The sequence below is a fragment of the Puma concolor genome, chromosome E2 (assembly GCF_028749965.1).
Source record: "Puma concolor isolate L17-30 chromosome E2, mPumCon1.1.hap2, whole genome shotgun sequence".
NCBI lineage: Eukaryota > Metazoa > Chordata > Mammalia > Carnivora > Felidae > Puma > Puma concolor.
The window spans coordinates 18,087,464-18,106,923 of NC_141681.1; the positions used below are offsets into that span (position 1 = coordinate 18,087,464).

General features: G+C 41.1%; 1 protein-coding gene across 1 annotated transcript in view; it reads right to left on the minus strand.

Moving 5' to 3' along the window:
• SNTB2 (syntrophin beta 2) overlaps window positions 1–19,070 on the minus strand; it is a 109,123-nt gene extending 90,053 nt beyond the window's left edge. The window contains exon 1 of the mRNA XM_025920772.2: window positions 18,446–19,070. Within this exon, the coding sequence (XP_025776557.1) occupies window positions 18,446–19,025 (580 nt within the window). The 5' untranslated portion in view covers window positions 19,026–19,070. The remainder of the gene's footprint in view (window positions 1–18,445) is intronic.
• Between the last annotated feature and the right edge of the window lie 390 nt (window positions 19,071–19,460).

Below are 19,460 nucleotides of genomic sequence, written 5' to 3' on the forward strand. Positions count from 1 at the left end.
ATTTGTCTGATACTTCAGTGATACGTTGCTGAAGAGGAAACACACATAAATAGGTCAGCAGCGTAGAGCAAAGTGTTTGCTAAAAGTTACACAGCAGTCTTCTGCCATCACCCCACAAAGAGAAAGAATGAAGATCTTTAGGGTAAAAGAACCTTGTCAATCAGTTGAGGACAAAGTGATAGCAAAGAAAAACAGTCAATATGAAAAAATTATTTTAAGATGGATCATAGGTCTAAACTTGAAATGCCACCATAAAACTTCTAGGAGAAAACACGGAATATCTTTGTGACCTTGAAGTCAGCAAAGATTTCTTAGACAGGACACACAACACCAACCGTGAAGGAAAAATTGCAGCTCAGCTAAATATCCTTAATGGAAACGAGTAGACAAGCTACAGATTAGAAAAAAAATTCACAACACACTCTTCTGACAACCAACTTGTACCTGGAATACAGAGTTCTATAAGAATAACTAAACAACCGAGTAAAAAATATATCTAAAAGACTTGAACAGACACTTTTAAAGATACATGAATGGTCAATAAACACGTGGAAAGGTGCTTTTTCTTTATTCACCAGGGAAGTGGAAATTAAAAACCACAACAAAATACCATTTCATAACTATTACAAGGGCTAAAATAGTAAGATGAATAACATCTGATGTTAGCAAGGATATGAAGCAATTGGAACTCTCATACATTGTTGTTAGGAGTATAAGATGGTACATTTACTCTAGGGGATTGTTCTGCAGTTTCTTTTAATGTTTTTTTTTTTTTTCCACGTTTATTTATTTTGAGAGAGAGTGAGAGCAGGGGAGGAGCAGAGAGAGGGGGAGAGAAAGAATCCCAAGCAGTGCAGAGCCTCACTTCCTCAATTTCACAAACCATGAGATCATGACCTGAGCTGAAACCAAGAGTGAGATGCTTAACCAACTAAGCCATCCAGACACCCCTAGAGCATATGACTCTTGATCTTGGGGGTCATAAGATCGCGCCCCACATTGGGCAAAGAGCTTACTAACAAAAAAAATTGATACAGATAAAAACTATGAATCTCAAAAGCATGATGACAAGTGAAAGAAGCCTTATGCAAGACAGTGCCTACTGTATGGCTCCATTCCCACATAAATTTCAAGAACAAAACTGGTAAAAGAAATCAGAAAGTAGTTATCTGGGCTGAAGATAGGGAAAGAAATTGATTTGAAAGAGCAAAGAGAACCTTCTGGGGGTGATAGAAATGTTCAACAGCTTCTGTTGTGGTTACACAGGTATATATAATTGCCACAACTCATTGAGCTGAACACCTAAGAACATATTGTTGTATTCATTATATTCCAATTTTCAAAAATGTTAAGGAATCAGAATTAATCCAAGTGATAGTTAAATAGTCCAGCACAAAGAAAAATCTGACAGCTTTTTAATTTCATCTGAATTTCCAAGACTGTGAAATATTTAAAATATGCTAAAGAGGCGCCTGGGTGGCTCAGTCGGTTAGGCGTCTGACTTTGGCTCAGGTCATGATCTCATGGTTCGTGAGTTCGAGCCCCGCGTTGGGCTCTGTGCTGACAGCTCAGAGCCTGGAGCCTGCTTCTGCTTCTGTGTCTCCCTCTCTCTCTGCCCCTCCCCTGCACATGCTCTGTCTCTCTCTCAAAAATAAAGAGTAAAAAAAAAAAAAAAATTGAAAAAAAATATGCTAAAAAGATGTAGTGTCAATATCATGAACATTCATATAACTCAACTTGATCAATCTTAAACATTCTGTCATATTTGTTCAGGTTTATTTCCTCACAAAAAGCCCCATGAACCTCTCTTTGACTCCATTCATCTTCTCATGCCCTAGTAGTAATCATATCCTGAATTTGGTGTATAACAAGTTCATTATTTTTCTTTTATTTCAACTCCAGAGACCTAAAAAATAAACTGCACTGAAAGAGCATGTTTAGGGACCTGTATTTTAAATAACCTTTTTATACTTGAGATCTGATGCTCTGTATATTCCATCCTTCCTTCATTTAGCAAACATACATGGTAACAGTGATATGAGTGATGTTTTGCTAGGTGCCAAGGACACAGTCTACAGGAGAATGCCTGGCATAAAAATAATTTCATGCCAGTGTGCTAATGCTAATAGAGAATACATAAAACTTTTTCAAAAGATGTTGATTCCTTACCTAATCAAAATATTCCAAACATCTAAATCATTATGAGTAGATTTGCTTGACAACAAAGGCCAACATAAATACAATATTTATTGCAAATAATTTCCCCCTTTCTCTTGATTTTTCACACTAAACAGGGCAAAGAGAAAGGAATTATATGGCATCTAAGTCCTAGAGTTTGGTCTTTCTTTGCCAAAATTCATTAAGAGAGTCTTGCCCTCATTCACTAAAGAACAATGAAGAAATCTCAAGTTACACAATAATCAGTGGCAAAATTAATTGCAATCTAGATCACTCAATATTCCTTCTTCCTAAGTGATTCTTTTCTGCTTGAAGAAGACAGCTTTATACATGCTGCCTGTGTTGGTCCAAAGGAGATTAGTTACAATGAAAGATGGAAAAGCAAAGGCTGATTTATCTGCAGATCTACAACATAAAATCTCTTATCTGACACTTGTGTTTATCTCTATCACAGCAATAAAGTTCACAATAAGGTATTACAAATCCTGAGGCTCCATCTGAATGATCAAAAAGAGATTAAATTGTATTTAGGGTATTTTTAGTGTTAAAAATAATTTGATTATATTTTAACTCTCTGACAATCCATGATGTATTTGTACACAATCAGTTTATTTAAAAAAAATTCTTTTTACATTTATTTATTTTTGAGAGACAGAGCACAAGTGGGGGAGGGGGAGAGAGAGAGAGGGAGACACAGAATCTGAAGCAGGCTCCAGGCTCCAAGCTGTCAGCACAGAGCTCGCTGTGGGACTCGAACCACGAACTGCGAGATCATGACCTGAGCCAAAGTCGGACGCTCAACCAACTGAGCCACCCAGGCGCCCCTACAATCAGCTTATTTTAACAACAACTCTTCATTCGCTATCTTATATTTAGAGTGATAAAATATGAGAACTAGAAGGCATCCTATTTTTAATAGATAAGAAATATGATGCCTGTAATGCTGAAATTTTTTCCAAGGTTACATAGAATGCTAATGGCCGTCAGAAATGCTTTGCTTTATTTTTCTCCCAAGTACCTTGTCCTCTTGTGCTTGGGTTTAGAAGTATTTTTGGTGTCAGAAGACCCAGGTAGTTTCTGTAACGATCACGTCCCAAGGACTGGAGATATCTTAAAGATCCCAAAGACTTCTTTTGAGACCCAAGCACAAAAGAAATAGAAGAAAATATAAGAAAAAAACCCAGGGGCGCCTGGGTGGCGCAGTCGGTTAAGCGGCCGACTTCATCCAGGTCACGATCTCACGGTCCGTGAGTTCGAGCCCCGCGTCAGGCTCTGGGCTGATGGCTCGGAGCCTGGAGCCTGTTTCCGATTCTGTGTCTCCCTCTTTCTCTGCCCCTCCCCCGTTCATGCTCTGTCTCTCTCTGTCCCAAAAATAAATAAAAAAACGTTGAAAAAAAAAATTAAAAAAAAAGAAAAAAACCCAAAAACAAAAAGATAAGAGCGGGAGGAAACTGGTTGGTTGAAGAATAACAAGAGTGGACCAGATCCTTCTCGCAACCACAATCTCCCTAGAGAGAAGCAGAGGGAAAACATTTTTCTTGTCAAAATATACATATGAAAATATATATACAAATATATATGAATATATTTATAAATCTGCCAGACCTGGCTACTAAAAAACATCTCGGCAGCATTTAAAATTATTTTATTTCTTTATTTACCAATATCAATGCCATAGACTAATCTTGTAATATTATTACTCCATATCCAGAAATGAAATTAACAAGTACAAAAATCAACTCTATGACACTGTAGGTAGACAAAGCAGATCCATATTAAAACATCTGTGGTAAGCAGTGACTTTCAGAAATATCACTTTAGTCTTTGTCTTATTTTTTGGCAGAATTTATATTTGCCCAGAGCCAGCTTAATTTTTTTCAATTACTTTTACTTTATGTTCATTGAAAAACAAATGCAGTTTTATTCTACAATGTAATTAATAATCTTTGAAGAGACTAATGGCAAACATTTATCCTTAGCACCTAAAATGTAGTACTGTTTACTAGGGTTTTTAAAAATATAGATAGCCCTTATTGCAATGAAAACAGCTAACAATTTAAATACTTCTACTGGCCACCAATTACAGCAGAATAAGGAGGTAAATCCAAGACGCTTAGTGTTCAGTGAAACAGATTGTATTTCATTTGGGCAAACATTTATTTGTAAAAGTAAATATGGTTTAGAGATGTTTTTCAAAAGTAAACTAACATAGGGCCGACTAACAGTCGGTTAAGTGTCCGACTTCAGCTCAGGTCATGATCTCACAGTTCGTGGGTTTGAGCCCCGCGTCAGGCTCATGCTGACAGCTCAGCGCCTGGAGCCTGTTTCAGATTCTGTGTCTCCCTCTCTCTCTCTGCCCCTCCCCTGTTCACACTCTGTCTCTGTCTCAAGAATAAATAAACACTTAAAACAACAACAACAACAACAACAACAACAACAGTAAACTAACATAGTAATATACCAAAAATGGAAGAGCACCAAAAAAGTTTGGCTACGGGGTGCCTGGGTGGCTCAGTTGGTTGAGCATCTGATTTCGGCTCAGGTCACGATCTCATGGTTCATGAATTCGAGCCCCATATCTCTCTCAAAAATAAATAAATAAACTTAAAAAAAATTAAAAGAGCTTAGCAGAGTGAGCTCTCAATAACATCATTATTATTTCCATTGTTTTAATTTTTAATTTACAATGTAGTTATAAAATATTTTGAGGCACCTGGCTGGCTCAGTCAGTACAGCATATGACTCTTGATCTAAGGGGTCATAAATTCGAGCCCTACGCTGGGCATACAGATACCTTAAAAAAAAAAAATGTTTTTTAACTCTATAGCTTCAACATCTGCACTGTAATAGCAGAAGCAAGTCTGCCTAGAAACCACCCCATTCCACATTTCAGTTTGGCGAGGATGCCAATCTCGATATAACAGCGTTGGGCACATGACCCAGATCTAGATCACAGTCTCCATCACCTTAGAAATAGTGCTAGTTTGAAGAGGTGGACAAAGCAGAGCTAATCAGAGTCCTTGCCAGAGACTGAAATGCAGGTGCCAGAAGAAAAATGTTTCTTTTTTAACAGGGGTTATTAAGTTAGGGTGATATATTCCTAGACTGCCAATGCCATTTTAGCTGACTAGGCAGAATTAGACTCCACAGCAGGAGATGTTGCAGCCAAAATAATCTGAGCCTTTGGATCCCTCTGGAACTAAACCTAGATCCGCCCCCAGTCTTAAGAACTATGTGAGGCAATACGTTCCACTTCTGCTCAGTTTGGTGTGGGTTTCTGCAACAAAAATACTTCTTACTAAAAACTGTATGCATCTATTTCGATAGACAAAGATTTTTCTCTATCCCAACCTACCTCTACCTTCAAGGCCTGCCCCTAAGCTCTAGCTGTACATTTTTGTTGTCCCTGTTATAACACAGTCATGATGCATACTTGTGAAGTTGCTTGAAATTCATACAAAAGTAATGTTCAAAAACTCAAATAAATGCTGGGAATGATTTATTAGTCACTTCGGAGTGTCAAAAGTTTTTGAAAATTTCCAACTAGCTCATCTGTACCCAAGTGTATTCTTCTTGTGTTCCTTTTATATCTGTCTATAAAGTTTCTAAATCCCTCAACTAACAGAGTAATTAAGACCATCTTCTGATGTTTTTAGAACATCATAGTAGATCACTGTTGTTGATGTCTGCCTGGTATCCATTTTCCTTTCTTCTAGTAACACCATGTTGACTATCCTTGGAGACACCCCACTTTCAGTCCACATAGAACCAGGGGAATTGCCCTATTCCCTGACTCCAAGGTGAGTACATGATCTGGGCCTGGCCAATCAGAACTCCTTGCACATGATTGGAACATGGATGAGTGAGGTCCAGTACTCCTGGCAGAATGATTGGGAAATAGGTGTTACAAAGACATTAGTTTTCTTCAAATGAATTTATGAATTTAATACAATTTTAATCAAAATCCTAAAGGATTTTTTAATGATAAAATCATTCTAAAATTTACCCAGAGAATTAAGTATACTCTCATCCCACCCTGCAATTGTTTACTGTTATTTTTCAAAATTTTCTTGACTGGTATAGCTCACTTCAATGATCAGATATTAAGTGTTAAAAGGTTTAGTATGTTATAGTTTAGTATGTTACAAAACACTCAAATAGAATATAATACAAAATCCAGAATCAGACTGCAGAATACAACAAATTAATTATATAAAAGGGTCCATTTCAAATCAATGAGGAAAGGCCAGGTCATGCCTACGGTGACAGATACACAGCATGCGTACTATACCTCACCCGTGCGGCACACTCATTGCAGACATCACTAATTAAGCAGAGCATGCTTTCCTGCTGGACCCAGGTATGGCTTTGGAATCTTTCCCTACATGGCACTCCAGGCAGCCCCATCAATCTATTAGACAACTCATGCAAGAGCATTATTTGACAAATAATGCTAAGATAATCAGTTAACTGTTTGGAAAAATAAAGTTAAACCTCTATGGCAGACCATATGCCAAAATAAATTCTACGTAAAGAGTTAAATGTAAAAAAATGAGACCATAAAAAGACTAGAACAAAGCTTTTGCAAAAGATATTCTCAGAGAGAAGCACAAGCTCTGAGGTGAGGAAATGTGAGAGGGAGTGATGGAGCAGTGGTCCTCAGCAATGCCTTGGTTCTTGACATCACTGACGCAGGGCTGCTTAGTTTTTTCTGGAGTCCTGAGACTTGTCTGTATCTATACCACCACCATTTTACTTAAACTAGTTTAAATAGCCTTCTGTGCTTTAAAACCAAAAGCACATTAAATAAGGCATATATACTTTCTTTCAGAAATTTTTTTGTTGATCAACTCCTTTTACTACTAATAAAGAAGTTTATGATTTTTTTTTTTTTTTTTAAATAAGAGAGAGGGCGCCTGGGTGGCTCAGTTGATTGAGTGTCCAACTTCAGCTCAGGTTGTGATCTTGTGTTCCAAAACACAGAGCCCCGTGTTGGGCTCTGTGCTGACAGCTTAGAGCCTGAAACTGCTTCAGATTCTGTGTCTCCTTCTCTCTCCCCATCTCCCACTCATGCTCTGTCTCGCAAAAATAAACACTTAAAAAATTTTAAATGAGAGAGTGAGAGAAAGAAAGAGAGCACGCATGAGCAGGGGAGGGGCAGAGAAACAGGGAGAGAGAGAATCCCAAACACACTCTGCAATGATGGCCCCTGTGGGGCTTGATCTCACAAACCATGAAATCGTGACCCGAGCCTAAATCAAGATTCGGACACTTAACTAACTGAGACACCCAGGTGCCCCAGTCTATGACTTTTCTGAATCCCTTTCAAATCAAAGCTTCCCATTTTCTGAGTGTGAAGTATAACATTTTATATACATGACAGATTATTCTTAACTGTAGTTATATGTCAAAGCATTCTAGCAACTTCTAGTGAGCCAGATTACAGAAACAAAAACCAAGTTGGAGTTTAGTAACTATTTTACTCTTTCCAAAAAGCCAATCTACTGACACCATAATCACTGGCACTTTGTTCCTATACAAAATCATTTCATGAGATTTGTTTTTAAAATGAAATCAAACACAAATTGTATGAAGAAATCAGCGTAGCTTCCTTAGAATGGCACTCACATAAAGTGACTAAATCAACTGTATTTCTCCAGACACAAAACATTAAGTGTACCAGAACATACAATCATTTCTCTGAAGCTAAAAAAGCTCCTTTCTCTAATCGAGGGTGGGAAACCCTTTAAAGGAAGAATATGCTCTCATGCTGTGTGACCAGATGTAAAGTACTGTTTATAAAACTAAAATGTTTCTTCTCAGTGCCCAGAGCCAGCAGTTATATCACCTAAGTGCTTTATAACAAAGCTAAATGGTATAAGCTTAACACCCTCCCAAAGCATTCCATTTTTTCCCACTGTCAACAACCATTTTCCTATTATACCCAGAGAGAAATCTCAGGGCTAATTGATGACATCCAATCTGTACCTGCAGCCCATCATTTCTTCCTTGAAAACAGTGGCTTTCAATTTTCCACCCAACGTCTCTGATGGATCAAATGCCTGGCTAGCAACAGAAGCGCACTGCCAGAGATTCTCCACACGTGTCCAATCTTTAGGAGCACAGGCAGTGAGACGGAGGCTTTCTGGGTAGAAAAAGGTCCCCGGCGGATTCTGCTGACCCCTGGCAAAAATCATCTGCTTTAATATGTTTCCTGAATTGCATCTTCGTATCTATTCCCTGCTACCACCACTACCCCATTCAATGATTATCATCTCTGCTTTGGGTTGCTTTTTACTCTAACAGCTGTAGTTTTTCCTACCTTTTGTCTTTCCTCTTTGCATTGGATCCAGATCATCCACTGCTGCCAACCCAAAATTCTGTTCCCATCATGTCACTTCCTGGCTCAAAAATGGATTGCATCAGTTCCCCACTCCTTCTATCTCTTCAGCCTCTTCCCTTGCCTGTTGGCCTTGTTTCCTTGCTCTACAAATACGTCCCAATTATTTCCCATGTAAAACAAAATAAAGAACAACCAACTACAAAACTAAAACGTTCTTTGGACACTTCATTCGACTCTAGTTACCATCTTTGCTTCTTTGACTTTTCTGAGAACTTTTAAAAAGCATAGTCTATTCACTGCCTTCTGCTCCTGTCATTCTGCTGAAATTGCTCTTATGAGAACTTTAATGATCCGGTTCTCTAATTACCAAATCCAACAGATTTCATTTTTGTTCTTTACTTTCTTGGCTTCTGATGCTGATCACATCCTCCTTTTCAGATTCTTGCCTCACTGACTTCCACAGCACCATTTTCTCCCGGCTCTCTCCCTACCTCCTGGACCATTTCTTTCCAGATTCTTCTCCTCCCACTCCTTGCTTCAAATGGAGGGGTTCTGCAGGGTGCCATCCTGGTTCTACCTCCCTTTTTTATTTGCATCCTCTCTTGATGATTATATCTATCCTCATGGCATCAATTACCACCTTACCCTAACATCTCCTAAGTCTTCATTCAGTTCTCACGTTTCTCTTCACTATAGACCACACTCCAGACCCGCTATTGGACTTTTGTGCCAGAATGTCACACAGGTAACTCAAATTCAACACGTTCAAAACCAAACTTATCTTCACCCAAAACAGAGTTCCTCCCCTGTCAATTTTGTTATCTCGTTTCCTAAGCCAGAAATCTAGGAGTTTCCTCCACTTTCCTTTTTCCCTCGGTCCCCAAACCGATCATTTAGACCTGCTGTTTCTATCTCAATATTTTTCAGTCTCAATATCTTTATGGTGTCACAACAGCTTCCTAACTGCTTTCCCTTACCTCATGTCTTGAGCGCCTACACTCCATCTGCCCCTCTGAACTTCCTAAGACATCACTCCCTCACTTATTTTTAGTATTTTCTATTTAATGTTTATTTATTTTGAGAGAAAGAGAGGAAAAAAACATGAATGGGGGAGGGGCAGAGAGAGAGACTCCAAGCAGGCTCCACACTGTCAATACAGAGCCTGATGTGGGGCTCAAACACATGAACGTGACATCATGGCCTGAGCTGAAATCAAGAGTCAGACACTTAAATGACTGGGCTACCAAGGCACCCCATCACTACCTCATTTAAAGCCCTTTAAATTAACCTGGTGGCTCCTAGGCCTAAAACTTCTGACAGCACACACCATTAGGAAAAGCGTGAGCCTACACTCTCAATCTGTGAATATTGTCTAATACATGTATATTATTAAACATCCATAAAATACAGAAATCAAGAAAGAATGAGATGAAGATGAAATAAAAACACTAACATATTTCTGATGATGTCATACTATCATTGTTACTACATTATTCAAACTAGAATATACTCTTAGGGTCAAGTTCATTAATAATGACAATGTATTAATCCACATTTCAAATAAGTCTTCTTGGCAATTTCATTTTTTAGGCTGACTTCTTGACAATACGGTTACCTTGAGATGTGACAAAGAGCTCCTATTAGGAGAAATGTTGGCTTTGCCTTTTTGTTATTGCTTATAGTGTTATAATTGCCTTCAATCCATGGTTTCTTTGTGCAAATCTTAAGGCATTTATTTTGTGAAGACTAATTTAGTTAAAAGCACATGCGATATATACATTCAATCATGCTGAAGAAAACTGCAGTAAGTCGCGGTATAATAGCAGACTAAACAAACAAACAAACAAACAAATAAAACAAGAGCAGACAAATTAGTAAGGTCGCCACTAGCAATCCCTTTGCTTTGTGAAGCTTCCACTCTTTCCTTGAGATTTCACCTTGTGTACCAAATGTGTAATGGCCCTGTCTTGTAAGACTAAGAGAACAAGTGTCACCAATACATTAAATATTAATAAAGCTCAAATTCTTTTTTCGGGTTGAAAAGCAAATATAAGCCCCACTGAGAGACCATTGCTTGCACTGCACACAAGGCACTTGATGATCTCTGGCCTCCGCCCATCTTCCCAAGTATACACTTCCCGTACCTTACTTACCACGCTTTACTTCTCTCAACACACCAGCTACTTATCACTTTCCAACCTTTGACACGCTGTCTCCTTTGCACTTCTTTCTCTCCTCTAGGGCACCAAATTCTCACCTCTTTTAAAGCATTTATCACAAACCTATTATAACTATTTCCTTCCTAGCCTAAAGGGTGGGGATTACTCCCAATTTTTAATTGCCGGCATCTACCACAACACCTTGTTTGTAGTAGGTACTTAATAAATGTTGACTGACAGAATGAAAAAGGTCCAAATTCCTTTTGCTGGCTTTCAAGGCCTTGCATAATCTGGCTCCAATTTATCTTCCCAGCTTTATTTTCTTCCAAGTTCAATCCTATTCTCCTCACTTCCTATCATGTGTCAAGTTCATTTTGGCTTTTGCTCAGGTTATCCCCTCAATTTGGAAGGACTTCGATCTACAGGGAAGCAACCTGTCCCTCCAGCCTCAGATCAAATGATCCTTTCCCCATGACAGCACACTCTGCTCTTCCACCCTATAACTGATCATTCCCCTCAGGGAACTCTTGAAGAGGGAGTACTACCCATTTGATCAATTTCTGTGTGGCAGTTTTCTCTTTCCAATTTCAGTGTCAGCTCTTAGACACCAGGGACTACCTTCAACTTATTTTGCACGCTGACCTCTCACAACACATTGCAACATGATAATGTTCAGGAGATCCTAAGAGACCTGAGTGACTGGCTGTACGTAGCACAGTACAAGGCAGAAAGCAATGACCTGGGTTTTAGTCCAAGTTCCACCACTAATTAGCTAGTTGACCTCAAACGTGTCGTTTAACCTCTCTGGTCATTAATTCCTCATCCAGAAGATGAGACTTTACAACTTTAAAAAATCCTGGTAAGATTTTTCCTTTTGCCCAAAGAACATTAAAATTTTTCCTCTAAAAATCAAGAGAAATTCTGAGACCTTTAGTAACTCACTTAACTTTAATGAACTTTAGCGTAATCATTTGTAGAACAAAGATAAAATGCCCATCACTTCCAAGGACTGTGTAAAGGTCAAATGAGAAAATACAGATAAAAGTGCATAGATAATTTAAAAATGTTAATAAAAACGTAAGGCATTGTTATATTATTTAGGGGAAAATGCAAGCAAGTGGCATTATTTGTTGTTCAATTAGGATAGGATGTAAACCTAACCAGGAACAGTGATTGGATCCTTGAATAGTCAGTCAGCTCAGAACAGCTGGACACTTCCACAGCCACAGGCTGTACCTCATTCCTTATGTACAAAGACACACATCTGATCACAAAGTAAAGCAACCTTTATCCCGGAAGAATTACACAGCAGGTAATCTATTAAAGTTACTGAGTTATCAGTTAAGATCTAAATTAAAGCCTGGTTTTGGTTTCTAAAAATGTTCTTAGAATTTTCATAACCACTCTATATTAGAATCAATAAACTTCTCATATTTTGATAATAATTTGGGGGACATATTTTAGCACGAGACTCTATGAGAAGTAAACTGGTTACAAAAACATAGTTTCTCATATAAACATGTCTAATCATTCAAGTGAAACATGATGAGGCTAGTTAAACAAAAAGAAAGGAACACAGAAACACAAACTTCCTGACAATTTAGATGTTCTTGTAGAGATAAATTAATGACTACACACACAAAATCTCAAAGAAAATGTAGAATGTTTTCCTTAGAAGACTCCCAACTTGTCCAACATACACTGAAGAAACTGGCAGTATAGGAATCCAAACTAGCTTCTTTAACTTAGCAGCCTAGTAATGTCAGCAATATGTTACATGTCCCCTAACACACACAAAGAACCATATTATATAGAACACTGAAAATCTCAAGCCATTCTGGATACAAAAATTATTTTCAATTTTCAAGATACGTTTCATGCCAGTCCACTTCCTCTATACACTTAACCATTTTCTTTTCAGTAGATTTGATAACAAAACTTAGAATTACATTTAGGCAATAATGACTTTCCAACAATATTCCAACAAGAATTGCTTCAAAAGTACTGATCATTTCTCAAATTATCAAACTTTTTTTTAATGTTTATTTATTTTGAGTGCAGGAGAGTGTGTGTATGCCAGCAGGGAAGGGGCAGAGAGAAGGAGAGAGAGAATCCTAAGCAGGCTCTGTGCTGTCAGCACAGAGACTTAGGTGGGGCTCAAACTCACAAATCCTGAGATCATGACCTGAACTGAAATCAAAAGTCACATTCTTAACCAAGTGAGCTATCTAGGCATCCTTAAAATATCAAACCATGGGGCGCCTGGGTGGCGCAGTCGGTTAAGCGTCCGACTTCAGCCAGGTCACGATCTCGCGGTCCGTGAGTTCGAGCCCCGCGTCGGGCTCTGGGCTGATGGCTCGGAGCCTGGAGCCTGTTTCCGATTCTGTGTCTCCCTCTCTCTCTGCCCCTCCCCCGTTCATGCTCTGTGTCTCTCTGTCCCAAAAATAAATAAACGTTGAAAAAAAAAATTTTTTTTTTAAAAATATCAAACCTTAAGTTGAACACTTTAAAACTGTCTTCCCTAACCTCTTCTGGAACATTTTCCAATGTATAGTCTAATTTATGTTCACTTAGTTTATTTCATAGCCCTAAAAAATATAAATGCTAGAAGCTACTTAGACCCTATTTTTAGCACTCAGGATACACTAAATTCAACATCTAATATCTGACAGGTGAGTAGTCACCTCTTTATGCTTAAAATCTGAATAACTCTGCATGGCATATCTTAGTATCAATGCTAACAGTCACTAGCTAAAACTGCAAGTACACAGTGAGTAGCAAATTTTAAGGTTCTGAGTGATAAAATCACTTCTTGACCTTTTGGCTAAAATCAAGGGTAAGGTATGGGGGTGCCTGGGCGGTTCTGTTGGTTAAGTGTCCAACTTCAGCTCAGGTCATGATCTCACAGTTTGTGGGTTTGAGCCCCGTGTCGAACTCTGCTCTGACAGCTCAGAGCTTGGAGCCTTCTAAGGATTCTATGTCTCCTCTCTCGCTGCCCCTTCCCCGCTCATGCTCTCTGTCTCAAAAATAAAACAATAAAAAAATTTAAAATCAAGGGTAAGATTCTACAATAAATAAATAAATACATACAATAACAATAAATAAAATAAAAAAGAAAAAGAAAACAAAAAAATTAGAAAAAAATCAAGGGTAATGTTCTGAATGGTAAATGTGAAGAAGAAAAAATCAGAGGAAGAGGAAACTAAATGCAAAATTTTTTAAGTTTATTTATTTACTTTAAGAGAGAGAACACATGAGCAGAGGAGGGATAGAGAGAGAGGGAGAAAAGATGAACAGAGGAGGGACGGAGAGAGAGGCAGAAAAGATAAAGAATCTCAATCGGTCTCCGCGCTGCCAGCGCAGAGCCCAGGGCGGAGCTCAGTGCGGGGCACAAATTCAAGAGCCATGATATCATGACCTGAGCTGAAATCAAGAGCTGGACACTTAACCGACTGAGCCACCTAGGTGCCCCTAAATGCAAATTTAAAAATAAAAATGTTGGCCTACACAAGAGATGTTAGGAAAATAAGAAAACAAGAATCTTTGCTTCTAAGAAATGCAAACTCATTTCTTTCTTTCTTTTTTTTTTTTAATGTCTATTTATTTTTGAGAGAGAGACAGAAAGCAAGCAGGGGAAGGACAGAGAGGGAGAGGGAGACACAGAATCCGAAGCAGGCTCCAGGCTCCGAGCTGCCAGCATAGAGCCCAACACGGGGCTCGAACCCATGAACCATGAGATCATGGCCTGAGCCGAAGCTGGACGCTTAACCAACTGAGCCACACAGGTGCCCCGCAAACTCATTTCTTAACCTGTTCGCCTAAAGTAATTCTTTTCCTTACCATGTTTTTCTTTTCAAGTAAAATGGAACCTTGGATTTTAACTTGTTATCCTGGCTATTCTGAGAGTGCTCGTGTTAATTCAGAGCATACCTTCATGACCCAGTCCTACCTTCCTCATTCAGAGTTTTGTTTTTGTTATTGTAGATTACTGCCATATTCCCAGTCCCCAAAAAAGCATCCAGCACAAAAACTATCAAATGAATAACAACCCTTTGAAGGAGGTATTATCATCCTGGTTTTTCAGATGAGGAAACCAAGGCTTAGCAAGGTTGAGTAACTTGCCTAGGGGTTACAAACCACTACTCAGAAACAGACCCACGTCTGTCTGACCACAAAGTCCTCACTTGTATTTACCTTCACCGGGCAGAATAACTTCCTAATGTTTCTCATTTGTGTGTATTTTCTGGTGGCAGCTTTCTCTTAGGGGAAACTTTAGCTTCACCATCAACCTTTTCCCAGGCATCCTCAACCTCTGATCCCCATTAAGGTCTTCTATACATCTCTCCTTCCTTTGTGTCCTCTCCAGAGTTCTATTATAACATCACTTTAGCCCTTTGCTGCGGTTATTTCTCCCCTCTCTCTCTTATGTCAACTCCAAACTTCCTGAGGGCAGGAATCAGGGAACTTCAAGCGCCTCTGACACATGGCAGAGTTGAGTAATGTTTGATGTATGAATGAATAATCCTGACAAATCCATGGGATAATAAGGAGCCCTTTAGCTCAGTTCCCTAACCACAGGCAACCAGAGACTACTGCTTTCCTTTACCAGGGGGTGGCAAGGGCATGCCTAAGATTCCCTGCCCACACCACAAAAGAGTATCACTGTGCTGCTTAAGACAGCTTTTCAAGTTTTGAGACATCTAATGGAGGAACACTACGGTTCCAAAACTTGAAGGGCTAAGCATAAAATCTGTCTTTTAGAAGTGGCCTACCTGGATGGAACAATAGCTCTCGATTTTATTTTTTTATTTTTTTATTATTTAAAAAAAAATTTTTTTTTCAACGTTTTTTTATTTTTGGGACAGAGAGAGACAGAGCATGAACGGGGGAGGGGCAGAGAGAGAGGGAGACACAGAATCGGAAACAGGCTCCAGGCTCTGAGCCATCAGCCCAGAGCCTGACGCGGGGCTCAAACTCCTGGACCGCGAGATCGTGACCTGGCTGAAGTCGGACGCTCAACCGACTGCGCCACCCAGGCGCCCCAATAGCTCTCGATTTTAAATAATGTTTGCTTCAATTAAATGACTGTTTTCAATGATTTTGCATATTCTAAATAATTTTATTTTTATATCTCTTTGTCTTGAAAGTGCAATTGCATACTTCCACACACATATAAGGACAAAAACTACTTGCCCCCTTTTTTTTTTTCCAAAAACGACTTGTCTTTTACAAATTAGGAAAATAAAGTAGAACCTGTGTGTTAGGTAAAAAGGCACTCAATAAATATGTTATTATGCTGCTGTTTGTAAATCCTCCTTCTAAAAACACATGTGGCCTATTTTAGACTAATGAATACTGGGAAACATTTACTAGATGATTTTCATTTAACTGGTATGAATACCAGGTTCAAAATATACCTAAACAAAAGCTGTGTTTTTAAAAAAATATATGGTGTAGGGGCACTTGGGTGGCTCAGTCGGCTAAGCCTCTGACTTCAGCTCAGGTCACGACCTCACTGCTCCTGAGTTTGAGCCCTGCATCGGCCGGCCTTCTGCTGTCAGTGCGAGGTCCACTTTTGCTTCCTGTCTCCCTCTCTCTCTGACCCTCCCCAGCTCATGCTTTCTCTCTGTCTACAAAATAAAATAAAAAATAAAAATATGTGGTGTAAAGAGATGAAATATCTGTCCGTTACCACCGAGTACTACATAAACAGTACTACTTCAATATTCTGGCTCTGGGGCTCCTGGCTGACTCAGTTGAGCGCTGACTTTGGCTCAGGTCACGATCTCATGGTTTGTGGGTTCCAGCCCCAAGTCTGGCTCTCTGCTGACAGCTCAGACCCTGGAGCCTGGTTTGTATTCTGTGTCTTCCTCTCTTTCTGCCCCTCCCCCCCTCAAAACTAAAATAAACATTAAAAAAAATTCTGGCTCTAAGAATAACCAAATGCACATCGAGACCAATTTCAAGGTACATATTTAAGGTTACAATTTTTAAAATAATTTTTTTAAGTTCCTTTTACTCATTTTGAGAAACAGAGAGAGCACAGGAGGGGCAGAGACAGAATCCAAAGCAGGCTCCACATTGTCAGCATGGAGCCCGATATGGGGCTCAAACTCACCAACCATGAGATCATGCATGACCCGAGCTGAAATCAAGACTTGACCGCTTAACCAACTGAGCCACCCAGGCATCCCGGTTACAATTTTTTTTTTATATATACCCACTACCCAAGCCACAGTCTACAATTTTACTCCATTTATTAACACTAATTTCTGAGAAGTGTCTGGTCCCACCTATAGTGAGATATAAATAATACTTGTAAATAGAATATTATGAAGATGGGACACAGAAATTTCACACTTGGAGCACATACAAACTAACATTTTCCCAAATATTTACAAGCAGATTTGGAAAAAAAAAAAAAAGTGAAAATCACTTTGCCAAGCTGGACTTCTGACCTCTCAGTTTGTGACTGGCCTCCCATTCCCCAAGTCCCTTCTGTTCTTCCTCTGCCAGGAATACCCTCCTGACTCATCTCTGCCTGTCTATGTCCATTACTTCCTTGGAGACCTGGCTCAAGATTCAGCTCCTTGAAAAAGGCCTCCCTGACGACTCCTGATTTCCACTGCTTCCTAACTTTGCATTTCCTTGGCATTTATATATAGTTTGCATTACATAATCAGTAACTTGTAAGTTGTTTTGCATTTTTCCATCATGTCCCCAACTAGAGACCAAATACAGAAACATTATCTGTTATATCCTCGTCTATATAGCCAGTAATAAATGCTTCTTGAATGACTGAATCACCAGTGAAAGAAAGCCAATTGCTCACAAATTTCTGAAGTAAGCCAACTGGCTTTTCAGATCACATTTACAATACTCTACCACCTCCAATATGGATAGGTCCTTCAAAGAAATGAGATTTAATTTGGCCTGTCATAAATCATCACGAAGGATCCAGGTTACAGATCACTATACACTTAAAGTAAAAGTAGTGGCTATTCAAACCTATCTTGAGATTTAACATTTCAGACTTCATTTAAAGCCTTGAAGTAGCATGCCTGTGAATGGTAGGAAGCTGGCACCGGTCTCGTGCAAAAGGGACAAAACTCTAGTTGGCAGTAAATGTTCAAACACGTGAGCCTCCACTGTTAAACAAGGCTCATTAGCCACACGAACTTGCTGTTTCAGCTTTCCGTCTTCAATGAAGTGCTATGATCTCTTTTGGTTATTGTTGAGAGCCAATGATGGGTTAAATTCCCATAAATTAACCAGTAGTTTTGGTGGTTTGCCCAAGCATACCACTGGCATGGGTGTGGGTGATTTTTTATTTATTTATTTTAACAGACCCTCTCGCCCCAGGAAGCCAGATGTGAATGAAGAAAGCGCCAACCGGGCACTTCTCGGGAGGCAAACCGAGACCTCCAGGACTCGAGCCCTTCAATTTCCCCCTAGTTCTTAGTGTCAGCTTATCGTGCAGAGGCGGGGCTTCAAGCGCGGCTGCTTTTTACTAAATCTCAACCGAGTCTTCCTTAGGGACTGAAAGCCAACTTCTCCTGCAAGGACCATCAGTTTTTCCATACTCAAAGCCCTAGCAAGCAGAGTCAAGGAGGAGGCGGGCCACTAGCGCAAGGAAGCCGAGGACGCGGAGGGGGAGGGACCGGACCCGCTCCGTAAAGGGCAGGATAGAAGAAACAAAGTGAGCGCCGGCCGGCCCAGCGCCGCCCGCCCGGCCGCCCGCCCGCCGCCCGTCGGCCCCGCTCACCCTCCAGCAGCACCTCCTTGCCCGCGCGCTTCAGCGCCTGCACGGCCTGGTCGTGGGTGGCCTGGCGCAGGTCGGTGCCGTTCACCGACAGGATGGCGTCGCCCAGCCGCAACGCTCGGCTCTGGTCGGCCGCCAGCCCCGGGAAGATCTTGGAGATGAGGATGGGCATCCGGTTCTCGCGGCCGCCCTTGATGCTGATGCCCAGGCCGCCCGCCTCCTGCTTCACTACCCGCACCCGGCGCACGGGCGGCGACGCGCCCGCCTCGCCCGCCGGGCCCCGCGGCGGCGCGGGCGGGCTCGGGGGACCCAGGCCGCGGCTGGGACTCCCGGGCAGCGAGTCGCCGGCGCCACCGCCGTTGGGGAGGCCGTTGAAGGCGGCCGCCGCCGGCCCTAAAGAGGGCTCGGACTCAGCCGCCGCTGCGTCGCCGGTGAGGCTTAGGCTCTCTCCGCTGAGCTCGGCCACCACCCGAACCCAGCGCTCCCTTAGGAGCAGCTCCACAAGCCCCGCTTTGGTGGCCCGCGTCCACACCGCCATGGCCTGCCCCGCTCCCGCCGCCGCAGTCGCCGCAGCTACCCTCATTCCAGTCAGGCAGCCTCGGCGCTTCCCCCTTCCCGCCCGAGGGGGCGGGCCCGGCCCCCACCCCGCGGTCGTTTACTATTCATGAGGGGCCACGCCCATCGTCCGGAGGGGCGGGGAGCGGCGGGCGGAGCTGCTTCCGGAAGGTTAAGTTGCAGCGCTTAGGCTGGTTCTTTGCTGCTCGCTGGATGTGGACACCCTGAGGGCTTTGGGGCTCTATCTCAGGTTCTCCTCCTTCGTTTCGTCTCCAAGGGCCACCCCCGAAGCTCCTGACCTCCACCGCGTAGCTCAAGGGAGCAGCCCCGGCATGGAGAGCAAAATCAGCTTCAAGAAGCACTTTGCAAGTCTGCAAGACTGGGTTGCACGTTCACTCTTGCATTGATTGGTTCATTATGTATTTACTGAGTGCTCAGCCCTGTGCTCCTTTTGATGCCTGGA